General features: G+C 43.1%; 1 protein-coding gene across 1 annotated transcript in view; it reads left to right on the plus strand.

The window, feature by feature from the left end:
• The first annotated feature begins 2,865 nt into the window (after positions 1–2,865).
• Positions 2,866–16,013, plus strand: part of EXOC3L4 (exocyst complex component 3 like 4) — a 79,945-nt gene continuing 66,797 nt past the window's right edge. The window contains exons 1-3 of the mRNA XM_073578026.1: positions 2,866–2,973; positions 7,927–8,476; positions 14,193–14,844. Coding sequence (XP_073434127.1) covers positions 7,954–8,476; positions 14,193–14,844 — 1,175 coding nt within the window. The 5' untranslated portion in view covers positions 2,866–2,973; positions 7,927–7,953. The remainder of the gene's footprint in view (positions 2,974–7,926; positions 8,477–14,192; positions 14,845–16,013) is intronic.

Consider the following 16,013-nt stretch of genomic DNA (forward strand, 5'->3'; position numbering starts at 1 on the left):
AGATGACACATTTCCTTTGTATTTTAAGCAAAAAAATTGTCATCTTTTCATTTTAAAAATTACAAAAAGATAAATGGACCTATACAAAAGTTTGGGCACCCTGCATAGTTAGAACCTAGTAGCGCCCCCTTTTGCAAGTATCACAGCTTGTAAATGCTTTTCGTAGCAAGATAATAGCCTTTCAGTTCTTGTGTGAGGGATTTTCCTCCTTTCTTCCTTGGAGAATTCCTCCAGTTCTGAGAGATTCCTGGGGCATCTTTCATCCTCTGCTATTTTGAAGTCTAGCCACAGATTTTCAATGATGTTCAGATCAGTGGACTGTGAGGGCCATTGTAAAACCTTCAGCTTGTGCCTTTTGAGGTCGTATATTGTGGATTTTGACATGTGTTTAGGATCATTATCCATTTGTTTGAAGCCATCCTCATCCTCTTTTCGCCTTCAGCTTTGTTACAGATGTGTTTATGTTTGCATCAAGAATTTGTTGAAATTTCAGTTAATCCATTCTTCCCTCTACCCATGAAATGTTCCTTGTGATATTGGCTGCAACACAACCCCAAAGTATGATTTATCCATCCCCATGCTTAATGGTTGGTGAGATGCTATTTTCCTGATGTTCTGTGCCCTTTTTTCTCCACCTTTGATCATTGTGGCCACAGTGTTCTAGTTTACCCTCATCAGTCCACAAGACTTGTTTCCAAAATGTGTTAGGCTTGTTTAGATGTTCTTTTGCATACCTCTGACACTGAATTTTATGGTGAGGATGCAGGAGAGGTTTTCTTCTGATGACTCTGCCTTGAAGGCCATATTTGTGCAGGTGTCTCTGAACAGTAGAACAAAGTACCACAACTCCAGAGTCTGCTAAATCTTTCTGAAGGTCTTTTGTAGTCAAGCAGGGGTTCTGATTTGCCTATAAACAATTCTTCAAGCATCTCACTGAAATTTTGCTTGGCCTTCCAGAACTTATCTTGACCTTCATTGTTCCTGGTAACTGCCATTTCTTAATTACATTTCTAACTGGGGAAAGGGCAACTTTAAAATGCTTTGCTCTCTTGTAGCCTTCTGCTTTGTGGACCTTCACCATTTTCATAGTGCTTGGCAGCTGCTTAGAAGAATTCATGGCTGCTGTTTATGGCACAAGGTTAGAAAAGACTCAGTTTTTGTAAAGCTGGGAAATTTGCATCATCATCAGTGGACAAGCCAGAACCGTAACAGGCTAATTAAGGTCTGAAACCTTGGTCAAAGTTATCTGAGCACACAAATTTCCAAGGGTGCCCAAACTTTTGCATCGGCCCATTTTCCTTTTTTAAATTTTTAAAATGAAAAAAAATTACAATATATAATTGCTTTGCCTAAAATACAAAGGAAATGTGTCATGTGTAACTTTAGGCCTTTTAGAGATAATTTCATCTTCAACTTGCTTAACTGTTCCCAATAACAGTAATTTTGACTAAGGGTGCCACAACTTTTACATGCGCTGTACAAGGCAACTTTGGCCAAAGATTGATAGGTGTCGCTGCTACACTGTAGCACCACACAAGTGAATGGGATCGCGCGGAGACGCCAAGGGTACAACCAAGTCACTAAAAAATCCAACCTTGTCTGAATTTGTAAGGCTAGTTTCACACTAGCGTTTTGGAGCGCAGCGACGGCCTGCGCACGGCCGCCGCTAAGCCCCGCCCCCTGCCGAGCCCCCTCCAGTAGCTCCGCCCACCGGCGCATGACGCTGCATGCGCCCTGCGTCCCCTATCTTTATCACAGGGGGCGCAGGCCGTGCGCAGTAGGCGTTTGGCGGCGCATGCGTCCTTTTGACGGTGCGCCGACCTGCGCCAAACGCAACCTGCTGCAGTTTGGTTGCGTCGGCGCACCGTCAAAAAGGCGCATGCACCGCCAAACGCATACTGCGTACGGCCTGCGCCCCCTGTGATAAAGATAGGGGACGCAGGGCGCATGCAGCGTCATGCGCCGGTGGGCGAAGCTACCGGCGGGGCGCGACAGGGGGCGGGGCTTAGCGGCGGCTGTGCGCAGGCCGTCGCTGCGCTCCAAAACGCTAGTGTGAAACTAGCCTAAGCTTTGCTTGTCTCGGTCGCGGGACCCTTGAAGTCGCAACGTGACCTTATTGTCTTGCATTGCGCTATGATGTAGCAGTGACACCAATAAATCTTTTTCCTTGCGATGTCTTGGCCAAAGTCTTTGCCGTGTAGCCCCAGCCTTAGTGTCAGTCCATTACTTCTTCTAGTAGACAGATCTGAATATTTTGCTGGTTGAAATGATTTTCTTAAAACTGCAAAGTAAACTTATTCCTGTCACTAATCAGATGCACTCTCAACTAAAGGAACATTGCAGCAGATACTAAGGAAGGTGGAAAAGTGAAGGAGAGAAAATAACAGTAAAATTCAGGTTAGTTCAAAATAAAAAAACGAAAAAGACTAAACTGCACCGCAGACCCCCAAAATGAAGCCACTAGGGGGCAAATCTGTATGCTACTCCAGTGCACAGGTATATACTGATCACCCTCTAGTGGTGTGTTACAGAGACTGCGCCTTTGATCAATTGTCACCATATACAGGTAAAGGTGTTAAAGAGCAAGAAGTAACTGATAAAGAAACTCCAATAACATAATCAGGGAGTAATTGGAAGCATTTACAGGAGTTTCTTCCCTTCCTATCTCTCATCCCACTGAAGGACATTGTATTAAACCTCTGTATGTTTAGAAATGGCAGATAAATGGGAACAATAACACACAGTCAGCTGTACAACAGATAGATAAGAGATGGACTTTCTAGTGAGTGTCCCTTTAAATGTCCTTGCTTTTAGCAGTTAATGATTGATTCTTTCAGAACCAGTTGGTAACCTGATCTGTGACTCCTAAAACTGAAAGCGCAACTAAAGAGCTTCAGGTTGGAGGCGCTCGTCAAGTCACCTTGTATACCTGGGACGAAATCAATCGCCAGACTTCTTCACTTCCAGCAAATGGTGAGTAAATGCGATGAAGACCCTCATATCATAATATGCCTTTTGTTGCAGCAGTGAGGGGGTTAATGAGGCGGCATAATATTAGGACTTATGAAAATTACAAGTTAGTCTCTGACGAGTCGTCAGGCATGAAAGTAATAATTTTTTGAATGAGTCGGAACGTTATTAAAGGGATTTTCAAATGTAATTTTCTTTGCCAAAGGCTAAATGTATGTAATAAAGCCATCTATACTTGTCGCCTGATGCCTATCGATTCGCCAACCTGGCGCGATGTCGTCTGCGCGTCACTCACAGTGATGCCACACCAGGTTGGCGAATCAAAGGAGAAGTCAGAGATGGCGGCAGGTAGGAGGCGGTACGTATGGCGCCAAACCGGCGCCCATGGAATACTGGACCAGGGTCCCCGACACAATCCACTCATCTCCATTAGTTTTACATATAACAAGCTTTGCCATAAGAAAAAAAATAGAAATATTAGGATTTAAGTTTTTTTTTTTTAACAGCTGAGGGTTTGCTACAATTATTATATACTCAAAACTGTCAATGCGATTACCTGGACGCCCGCCTGATACAATGTATCAGAGCCAGGGAAACGTATCAGTATGATCAGTCTGTGCTGATGGCGGAGAATTATCCTGGATCGGTTTCAGCTTCTGGATGTGAACAGGAAAGTTTTCCTTTACGGGCAGGACGGATCCGGCAGTCGGTGTACAGAGATTATCTCTGGGGTTCACGGTGAATTCCGATGACTGCCGGGGATTTCTCTGCATTCTGATCTGCACACATTAGATTTCATCCTCCTGATTTCAAAGCTACAACGTAAAATACAAATTTTGACAACGTTTGTGACTGTTGGGGCATTGATTATTACTTTGTGGGATAGATTCTCTTTTTAGGTCAAAGTTTTGCCAGACCGTGAAGTATTGTTTATCTCACTGGAACGGGCAATAAACTTCGGACCTGCAAATACGATTTCCATAAAGCAAATGTGTAGACTTCTTGTGAAGAGAAACTGATAAGCTGATATGAGCATAGATGAGAAGGTATCACATACTAGAGCCATCATAGATTCCCTCAACTCTGATGCATGGCTGCCCTCTTCACATGCACATCACTTGTGGGACATTAATGTGTCATTACTTTGGGACGTTATAAACCTTTCTTTTTATTGAACTTTTTAGGGCTTTTTTGTGATTTTATAATTGAAGTAGTTTCCCTTTTGTTCTCTATCCGGCCCAGACCACTATGACATCTTCTCCCACCTTTAGGACTTGTGTCTGCCAGAGGTGTATCTAGGCTTTCCGACACCTGGGGCAAGAATTTGGTTTGCCCCCCCCCCCCCAAAAGCACTCGAGATTTGCATACTTTGTCATGTACCGACGAGCTGCTCTTCCTAATGCTCTCAATGTTCAGTGAAAAACTGAGAGAAGCAGGAAGAGAAGCTCATTGTCACAGGACCATAAGTATGAAAATCGCATATGAGATGAATGAAGTGTCCATGTGATGACTACTGGAACCTGCAGCGCTGAATCCTGACATTGCAGGCCTCTGAATTACAATGAATGCACTGCACACATTTAGGCACATTTAGGATTCTCCGGTACCGGTGGCAAGAGTACACGGTCATGTCAGCACAAGCATGTGATTTATATACTTCTGGCCACATTCCGAATAGACGTGCCCGGCCTCGCTCCATTCATTTTCATTGAGTGAGGCCACACATGTCTAGTCAGCATGTGACCGCATTTATGTAAATTATCGGCACGAGAGAATCCTAACAGTGTTCAGTGAGCACTGTGAGAGTTCAGAAGTCTGCAGTCACATAGAATGACTGCAGACTCAGCACAAACCTGGAAAACCCCTTTAATGCTCCTAATAAATAAAAACATGAGAATAATATTTACATCCAGGTACCTTAGAGATGACGTTTTCTCTGGAGTCGTTCTCCTTTTTTTCTTCTTGTCCAGACCCCATGATGAGTTTTCTCATCCACAGCCGTCTCTGTAGACTTCCATCTTCTCCGGTCTTCTGCAGCAAATCTCCATACAATCCCCTTAAAGATAGAAGTGTCATTATAATGCTCTTAAATAAAAATATCTGCAATATACTGTCGCCTCACACTATTCCCCTCCCTCGTCATAATGTCTCTTCTAACATCCCCCTGTTCACCATACTGTCTCCTCATATATTTATCCCCTCACTCTCTATACTGTCTGCTCACACATACCCCTGACTCCCCATACTGTGTCTGCACACATCCCATCACCCTCACTCCCCATACTATGTCCACATACATTTTTCCCATCGCTACTCATACTGTGTCCACATACATTTACCCATTCGCTCCACGTACTGTCTGTACCCATCCTGTTTCCTCAAACATACATACTCTTCATTTTGTGTCCTCCCCACACACATTAAATCCCTCATCCCCACTGCAAATCCCCTCACATACATTAAATCCCCCATCCCCACTCCAAATCCCCCCCCACACATTAAATCCCATCCTCCCCACTCCAAATCCCCCACACACATTAAATCCCCCCATCCCCATGCCAAATCCCCCCACACATTAAATAACCCCCCATCCCCACTCCAAATCCCCCCACACATTAAGTACCCCCATCCCCTCTCTAAATCCCCTTACACATTAAATAACCCCCATCCCCACTCCAAATCCCCCCACACACATTAAATCACCCCATTCCCACTCTAAATCCCCCATCCCCATGCCAAATCCCCCCACACATTAAGTACCCCCATTCCCTCTCTAAATCCCCCCACACTTTAAGTACCCTCATCCCAACTCTAAATCGCCCCACACATTAAATAGCCCCCATCCCCACTCCAAATGCCCCACACATTAAGTAACCCCCATCCCCACTCCAAATGCCCACACATTAAATAACCCCCCATCCCCACTCCAAATGCCCCACACATTAAGTAACCCCCATCCCCACTCCAAATGCCCCCACACATTAAATAACCCCCCATCCCCACGCCAATTCCCCCCACATATTAAGTACCCCCATCCCCACTCTAAATCCACCCCACACATAAAGTGCCCCCCATCCCCATGACAATTCCCCCCACACATTAAATAACCCTCCCATCCCCACTCCAACCCCCTCCCCGCACTTTATGTATCTCCCTTAATCTTCGGTGGATCTTCAGCTCCAGAGTGGAGCACACTTACCACCAGTGTCCTGGGCGCTGGCGAGTGACGTCAGCAGCGTGATCACATGACCTGATCACGCTGCTGGCGCCGCTCTGACCCGACGGTTAGAGCATCATTTGTACTGGCGTCTGTATAGACGCTAGTACGATTGATTGCTGGGAGCCGGCGCACTGTAGCTTCTCTGCGCCGGCTGTCAGCTTGACAGCTGACACAGAGAAGGGCCGACTCCCAGTCCGGGGAGGCAGAATGCAGCCGCCAGGGGAGACACTGTGGACCACCAAATTAGGCGGCTCCACTGCGCCAGGGGCACATGCTCCAGCTGCCCCCCCTGCTGGATACACCTCTGGTGTCTGCAGTCTTTTGCCCAGATATCTTGGCTTCCTAATTTTTAAAGTCCTCTCCCTTACCTAGTCACCAACCTCAATACAAGTGCCACATCCTCCCACTTACCTTTACGGACTCATACAAAAATAATAATACCTAAACAGTGTCCCATACAGTAATAGTGCCTAGTTTCCCCATGTAGTAATTGTGCCTAAATAGTTTCCCAGGCAATTATAGTGCCTAAGTAGTGTCCCATACAGTAATAAAGCCTAAATAGTGTCCCATACAGTAATAGTACCAAAATAGTGTCCATACAGTAATAGTGCCAAAATAGTGTCCCATACAGTAATAGTGACTAAACAGTGTCCCATGCAGCAATAGTACCTAGTATCCTATAGAGTAATAGTGCTTAGTGTCCCATACATTAATCATACCTAAATAGTGTCCCATACAGTAATAGTGCCTAGTGTCCCATGCAGCAAAACTGCCTAAACAGTGTCCCATACAGTAAGTGACTAAACAATGTCCCATACAGTAATAGTGCCTAGGGTCCCATACATTAATCGTACCTAAATAGTGTCCCATACAGTAATAAAGCCTAAACAGTGTCGAATACAGTAACAGTGCCTAGTGTCCCATTCAGTAATAGTGCCTAAATAGTGTCCTATACAGTAATAGTGCCTAATCAGTGTCCCATGCAGCAATAGTACCTAATTTGTGTCCCATACAGTATTAGTGCCTACATGGTGTCCCATGCATTAATAGTGCCTAAATAGTGTTCCATACGGTAATAGTGCCTAAATGGTGTCCCATGCATTAATAGTGCCTAAATAGTGTTCCATACAGTAATACAGCCCAAATAGTGTCCCATACAGTAATAGTGCCTAAATAGTGTCCTATACAGTAATAGTGCCTAATCAGTGTCCCATGCAGCAATAGTACCTTATTAGTGTCCCATACAGTAATAATGCTTACATGGTGTTCCATGCATTAATAGTGCCTAAATAGTGTTCCATACGGTAATAGTGCCTAAATGGTGTCCCATGCATTAATAATACCTAAATAGTGTCCCATACAGTAATACAGCCTAAATAGTGTCCCATACAGTAATACAGCCTAAATAGTGTCCCATACAGTAATAATGCCTAAATAGTGTCCCATTCACTAATAAAACCTAAATACGGTAGTTTCCTATACATTAATAGTGCCTCAGTCTTGCTCCGTGCAATAAAATGTTATCTCCCTCATGCTTCTTTTTGGACCCACGAGGAGATGAAGTGGCTGCTTGTGTGGTAGACCTACCCATGTCCTGACGTTTACCAGCTCACATAACGTAACACCAGAGAAACACTTAAACAGTTACGATAAGTTCTGGCTCTGACAACTCTTGGGGATGTAGAAATTCCCCCTGTCTTGAAAGCAGCAAACACTTGTATGTTTTATGTCATCAGGTACAGATCCAGAGATAGTAGACAGCTATGGAGACCTCGGTAAATGGATCCCACCCAAAACCTACAGAAGACACTGAACTGCGTAAAGTAGACAACGGAAATCTCCAGAGGCCCCTGCAGAAAAATCAAAGCTTTCTGAAAAAAATGGACAATTTTCGAAAGAGTAAAAGAAATTTGAAATTAAATGAAGAAAAAGAACCAATTTCTCCAGAAAAACTGGAACCGCAACTCGGAAAAGATCAGAATGCGAAATTCAGTAAACGTTCCATAAAGAGACAGAGCTGCGTAGATGAACCCGAATCTCCAGACAAAGTGGAAGCTTTTGGGTCTTTGGTGTTCAGACTAAGCAAGAAGAGCCCAAACAAGCTGGATAAAAAAGAGGAACCCAGCTCTCCAGAAAGGAAAGGACTCCAAGAACCGAGTTCTCTGGTGGACAAATTGAGGAGAAGTGTGAGAGCCAAGATGAAAGTTGACTACAACGGAGCTGAGAAGAATGCTACATTGGAGGAACCAAAGCGTAACGACAAGGAGGAACCTCAGATGTTGTCAGGTAAGGGGGTCCAATGTTGGTGCTGGGATCTACTATGAAAATGGGATAGTTCCTGAACAAATTGGTTCATTTTTGGCAATTTTTTTTTAGGTTGGTCAGATGTTACCTATTGTGACAGCCAACATATTAAAGGAGACAAATAAGTAGGATGTGTCTCGAGTATTGTCAATCCAATGTTGCCTTTGGAAAGTCCCTTTTAGTTAGAAAAGTCCCACAACTATAATTTAATCACACTTTCCCCTAGTGATTAGTTGTGAGTGTGATTGAACCAGGCAGCAAATGTGCATTACACAGTTTTAATTTAAATCAATTTGTGTATGACATGGACACACCGGGTCCTCCAGAGAGATACTCTTTGTAGCTGCACTTTGCCATCACTTATAGACGAGGATCCTGAAAAGGTGGAATCTTCTCTATTAATTCAGAATTCTTGGAATGAGCGAATCTGCAAAAATTCATATTTTCTGAATCGCTAGAATTATTCCCACGAATTTAGTTCCAGTACATAAGAAAATAATCTCTGGAATCTCTCAAAGGAGTTATGTATGTAGGGTGAAAAAAAACCCTACACTCTCTTGGCCGTCAATTGTCTCGTCGCTCAGCTGTGCTCCGGTCTGAAGTTTTCTAGCAGCTGCCATCTTTGGCATCTCTTGCGCTGACTAGGTTCCATAAAGGCTTAATGTATGCCAAAGATGGTGACCACCAGAAAATGCTGAAAAAATGGAGACTGGACTGGACAGAGGCTGCCGATGGGACAGGTGATGGCCTGGTGAATAAATATTTTTTTTATTTTTCACCCCTTCCTTTTACTTTAGAAGTCTATGATATAACTGCCAGCTGACATTTTGCCGGATTTGCCAAAAAATGAGTCCCCCCCAAAAAAATTTCAGATCTAAATGTTTGGAAAATTAATTTAGTCTCGAATCAATTTGCTCATCTCTGCATATTTCCTTAAAAGCTTAGCCTTCCTCTATCCCTGTAGAGACTGGGCCAAAAATGCTGCAGATTTTCTTTGCAAAATATAAATCCTCAACGGACAAAAGTCACAGGGAAAGCATCGTTATTCCAAAGGGAAACTGACGATAAAATCTGCATTATGGTAGCTTCTACTTTGGATTTTCTTCATTGGCCACATGCACACATTGAGTATTTGGAGAGTTTTTTACCCCAGTATTTGTAAGCCAAAACCAGGAGTGGAACAGTCAAAGGAAAAGCATAATAGAAATATTTGCACCCCTTCTGCATTTATCACCCACTCCTGTTTTTGGCTTACAAATACTGGAGTAAAAAACTCACCAAATACTGAATGTGTGAATGTGGCCTTTGACTTTGACTCAGAAGCAAAAAAAATCTGCAATCAAATCCGAGATTGGTGGAATTTTTCAGCAGATTATGTGCAGATCCGGAGCAAAACCCGTACCTGCAAAATAGGTAGAAAATAAAAACAAAGTGTATTCTCACTTTACCAATTTTCTGCCGAACCCCAGGGGAGAGCGGCAGAAAATTACCAAGGTAAGAATATAGATTTGTATTATTTTTTTACACTGTTTCCTACACACGGATCCAAAAGAAAACTCGACATTTGCTGCAGGATCGGTGAAAGGGTCGTCCGAAGGTGAAGGTTATCGATTTCTGTTTAATAAGTACAGTTCATTGTATTTCAAGGTCCCCGGATAACTGTATAGACTTGTGTGGAATGCAAAGTATGTGCAAGGAAGTCACAGTGAAGGTCTGCAGTGACCTGCAGAGAAAAACACGCCTGATATCATTACAATCTAATCAAAAACACGCTAAAGAATTGTCACAAACCATAAGTTCTTATAAAACTACGCACCTTTTAGAAGTGGCATATAAGACATGTTCACATTGATTTTTTTTATGTGTTCTTTTTTGTCTGAAAAATAAACATCTAAAAAAGGCTTCTAAGGCTGGTTTCACATTTGCGTTTTTTAGCGCTGGAAAAAAACGCATACCTGCGCATGCGGTTTTTCCCCTATATTTAACATGGGTGCGCATACCTGCGCGCTGGTTAGCGCATGTATGCGATTTTCATGCGCTGCGTTTTTTTGGGGTGTGCGTTGGTATTTTCCAGACGCAGCATGTTGCATTTTTTGGCCCTGCAAAAAAGCGCATGCGCACATATGCGCACGTTTTGCGCTAAAAATGGCCATTATAGCCTATGGATGCGCATATGTGCGCACTGGCATGCTCATGTATGCGTTTTTTTGCATATGCGTTTTTTTTTTAAACCATGGAATTTAGGGGTTTGGGTTAGAGTTAGGGTTAGTTAAGGGGGTTTAGGGTTAGGGTTAGGGTCAGGGTCAGGGTTAGGGTTGGGGTTTGGGTCAGGGTTAGGGTTAAGTATGGTTTGGTTAAGGGTTAGGGTCAGGGTTAGGGTCAGGATTAGGGTTAAGTATGGTTTTGTTAAGGGTTAGGGTCAGGGTTAGGGTTAGGGTCAGGGTTAGGGTTAGGGTTGGGGTTAGGGTTAGGGTCAGGGTTAGGGTTAAGTATGGTTTTGTTAAGGGTTAGGGTCAGGGTTAGGGTCAAGTATGGTTTTGTTAAGGGTTAGGGTCAGGGTTAGGGTCAGGGTTAGGGTTAGGGTCAGGGTTAGGGTTAGGGTTAGGGTCAGGGTTAGGGTTAGGGTCAGGGTTAGGGTTAAGTATGGTTTTGTTAAGGATTAGGGTCAGGGTTAGGGTCAGGATTAGGGTTAAGTATGGTTTTGTTAAGGGTTAGGGTCAGGGTTAGGGTTAGGGTTAGGGTCAGGGTTAGGGTTAGGGTTAGGGTTAGGGTCAGGGTTAGGGTTAAGTATGGTTTTGTTAAGGGTTAGGGTCAGGGTTAGGGTTAGGGTCAGGGTTAGGGTTAGGGTTAGGGTTAGGGTTAGGGTCAGGGTTAGGGTTAGGGTTAGGGTCAGGGTTAGGGTTAGGGTTAGTTAGGGTTTAGGGTTTGGGTTAGGGTTAAGTATGATTTGGTTAAGGGTTAGGGTCAGGGTTAGGGTTAGGGTTAGGGTCAGGGTTAGGGTTAGGGTCAGGGTTAGGGTTAGTAAAGTCATGGTTTGGGTAGTGTGAGGGGCCACCTAAAAATGTTGGAAAAAAACGCAAACGCGGTAAAAACACACTAAAAACGCATACAAACGCATAAAAACGCTGCGTTTTTTTCATGCATGCTCATAAAAATGCTTGAAAAAAACGCAGCAGTTGTATGCTTATGTATGCGTTTTTTCAATGCGTTTTTTTGCGGGAAAAACGCGCTGCAAAAAAAAGCAAGTGTGAAACTAGCCTAACAGACACATGGTTTCGAAGTTTTTTTATTTTTTTAAATGCGCTTTTTGTTTTTCACTATTTTGAGGTTAGATTGAGCATTGTCTGGTGATCAAGTGATTGCAGGTTCCAGTCCCCAAAGAAAACTAATTCAAAGTGCAAGAAATCTGATATAATTAGAAAAGCAAAAAAACACCTGAGCAGAATTTTTACTTTCTTGGCCTTTTTTCAGAGAACATGAATGATAACACCAAAACTTTTTCTCCACTCATGGTTAGTGGTTGGGTGAAGCTATTTATTGTCAAACTACTGTGCTTTCTCTTTTTAAATCATAATAACAACTCAAAACATCCAAATGACTCTGATCAAAAGTTAACACACCCATTTCTTAATATTGCCCCCTCAAACATCAATGATAGCTTGAAGTCTTTTGTGGTAGTTGTGGATGAGGTTCTTTATTTTCTCAGATGGTAAAGCTGCCCACTCTTCTTGGCAAAAAGCCTCCCGTTACTGTAAATTCATGGGCTATCTAGCATGAACTGCGCAGTTGAGATCTCCCCAGAGTGGCTCAATGATATTGAGGTCAGGAGACTGAGATGGCCACTCCAGAACTTTCACTTTGTTCTGCAGTATTCAATGACAGGTCGACTTGGCCTTGTGATTTAGATCGTTGTCATGTTGGAACATCCAAGTACGTCCCATGCACAGCTTCCAGGCTGATGATTGCAAATTTGCCTCCTGTATTTGTTGATAACATGCTGCATTCATTTTTCATTCCACTTTGACCAAGTTTCCTGTGCCTTTGTAGCTCACACAACCTCAAAACATCAGCGATCCATATCCGTGCTTTACATTAGGAACAGTGTTCCTTTCATCATAGGCCTTGTTGACCTCTCTCCAAATGTAACATTTATGGTTGTGGCCAAAAAGTTCAATTTCAGTCACTCCAAATTACCTTGTTCCATAAGTTTTGAGGCTTGTCTCTCTGCTGTTTTGCATATTGTAGGCGAGATACTTTGTGGCATTTGCGCAGTAATGGCTTTCTTTTGACAACTCGACCATGCAGCCCATTTTTCTTCAAGTGCCTCCTTATTGTGCATCTTGAAACACCCACACCACTAGTTTTCAGAGTTCAGTATTTCAGCTGATGTTATTTGTGGATTTTTCTTTGCATCCTGAACAATTTTGCTGGCAGTTGTGGACGACATTTTTGTTGGTCTACCTGACCGTGGTTTTGTTTTTACAGAGCCCCTGATTTTCCATTTGTTAATCACAGTTTGAATGCTGCTGACTGGCATTATAAATTCCTTGGATATCTTTTTGTATCCCTTTCCTGTTTTATACAGTTCAGCTACCTTTTCCCGTAGATCTGTTGACAATTCTTTTGCTTTCCCCATGACTCACAATCCAGAAATGTCAGTGACTGGATGAAAGATGCAAGAGTCTGTCTGGATCCCAGAAACTCACTCAGCTTTTATGCACACACACTGATTACAAGGAAACAGGTCACAGGTGAGGATGTTACCTTTAGTAGCCATTCAAACCTATTTGTGTCAACTTCTGTGCATGTTATCAAGCCAAAATCACCAGGGTATGTGAAGTTTTGATCAGGGTCATTTGGATGTTTTGAGTTGTCATTATGATTTAAAAAGAGAAAACACAGTAGTTTGACAATAAATGGCTTCACTCAACCACTAACCATGAGTGGAGAAAAAGTTTTGGTGTTATCAATCATATTCTCTGAAAAAAGGCCAAAAAAGCAAAAATTCTGCCGGGGTATGTAAACTTTTGAGCACAACTATGTGTGTATATATGTGTATAATCTTTTACATTCGGTACTGTCAAGGAGAATCATATTTCCAGGTCATTTTTACAACACATTTGCTGTAAGATCAAACCCCCCAAATCATTTTCAGGGTTTTTTTTATCAGTACATTATACTGTACAGTAAAATGAATGGTGTCATTGTAAACTACAACTCCTCATATGTCTATGTGGACAAAATAAATAAAAGAATTATGAACGTTGGAAGAAACAAACAAAACAAACTTAGAGTGCACAGGCAAAAAATTAATAAATTAATATATATACGGTATATTCTGGTCGTGATGGAGTTCAGGGACGTTGTAAAGAAAAGTGGACCCAAATTCCTCCAGAATGACGTGAGAGACTGATCAAGTCACACACAAAAAAAAGCTACATTCTGTTATTGTTACTAAAGACGATTCTATAAAATATTGATTCACGGGTGTACTTTCTTTTGTATACACAGCATTCTGCATGTTAGGTTAGTTTTTGCCAATTTGTCATGTAAATCTGAGGTTGGATTTACTTAATTTTAAGACATGTTCATTTTTATGACCTGATACGTAAAAGCATAGAATTCAAAGGGGGTGTACTTATTTTATTTCTCATCACCCCATATCATTTTGTTACATGTCAATGTTCTCTTCCCCTAGTGATGGAAATAAATGGTCTTATACAAAGCCGAGAACTGATAAAAGCCTTCGAAAACATAAAACTGATGGAAGATAAACTCCTGGAGGACTGTGGCGCCAATGACTTCCACGAGAATGTGACTGAGTTCACCATACGGGGCCGAGACGTGGACTTGCTCTACGAATCCCTCTTCAATATGATGAGGTCCATTGTAAAGGACTCTCTTGGCCAAGACCAGGTGGATGAACCATTGATCTCCTCCGTGGTCTCGGTCATTAAGAAAGAAGCAGAAACTCACAAAAACCCAACAAAGACCCCTGCACAGTCTGAAATCCCCCTCCTTGGCCAACCAAGAGGATGGAAAAAGTTATGGAAAGAGGCGGTAAGAGACAGCGTGAGCAAAAGGGTAGCGTCACTGCCTCTGAGGGACGACGAGAAGGGCTGGCTGGCGACTCACCTGGAGACCCTCAAGTCAACGACTATGGAAGACTTGAAGAAAGTGAAGAATTCCCTGAGAGTGCTGTACCCCGAGGACTATGACGTGTGCGGCACCTACTTGATGAGTTATCAGGACGCTCTGACCTCACACCTACAGAAACATCTCCTCCCCGTGGCCTCGGAGTTTAGTCAACTGTACGGTCTGCTGGACTGGATAATGAATCAGTACGGAAGGTAGGACAAAATAATACAGGTCATGCGGGGGTTGAAACTAATATAACGATCTGTTGTCCAAAAAAGATACAAAATACAAAAAAGTAATAGAAAATATCTTATGCTGTAGATTTAAAGGGAATGTGTCCTCAGAAAACGACCTAATGTTTTATCAGGATTTTATAATAAATGCTTTGTCCCCCATGCAACAATCTTTATAAAAATAACAGAACTAAATCTCGCAATTCTCACATTGGCCACCGTGGTATTTATAGAGTCTAACTTCCTGTTTCAGGAAATCCACAGTAACAGCAATCATCAGATTCAGACCCTGTGTTATGTATAAAGCATCTAATGCACATGTGTAAAGATCATTGTGAAGGGAGGGGGAGGAGGTGAGCTGTGACATTGCCTATTGTGAATAGTGGATCCTGTGTTATCTACTGTATATAGAGGTGTTATCGGTCATTGTACAGGAGGAGGAGGTGAGCTGTGACATCACCTATTGTGAATGGTAGATCCTGTGTTATCTAATGTATATAGAGGTGTTATCAGTCTTTGTACAGGAGGAGGAGGAGGAGGTGAACAGTGATATCACCTATTGTGAATGGTAGATCCTGTGTTATCTAATGTACAGGGTGGGCCATTTATATGGATACACCTGGGTGGGCCATTTATAAAGTTGGATCCAAAATGGCCGACTTCAAAATGGCCACCATGGTCTCCACCCATCTTGAAAGGTTTCCCCCCTTACATATACTAATGTGCCACAAACAGGAAGTTGATATCACCAACCATTCCCATTTAATTTAGGTGTATCCATATAAATGGCCCACCCTATATATATAGGTGTTATTAGTAGAGTTGAGCGATACCGTCCGATACTTCAAAATATCGGATAGGAATGGATCGGCCGATCTTTAAAAAAAGTATCGGTATCGCCGATGCCGATACCGGAAGTCCCATTCAAGTCTATGAGACTTCCGGTATCGGAATTGGAAAAACCCTTTCCTGCCCTTGTACAGCCTCTCGGGGGTCTGTATGGGCCTTCCGGGGGTCTCTGCCGGCCTGCCGGGGGTCTGTGCAGGCCTGCCGGTGGGCTGTGCGGACTGCCCGGGGTCTGTACCGGCCTGCCGGGGGGCTGTGCTGATGTGTGGGGGTCTGTACCGGCCTGCCGGGGGGCTGTGCCG

This window comes from Dendrobates tinctorius, unplaced genomic scaffold, assembly GCF_039654945.1.
Source record: "Dendrobates tinctorius isolate UK_male_01 unplaced genomic scaffold, ASM3965494v1 ptg000058l, whole genome shotgun sequence".
Taxonomy (NCBI): domain Eukaryota; kingdom Metazoa; phylum Chordata; class Amphibia; order Anura; family Dendrobatidae; genus Dendrobates; species Dendrobates tinctorius.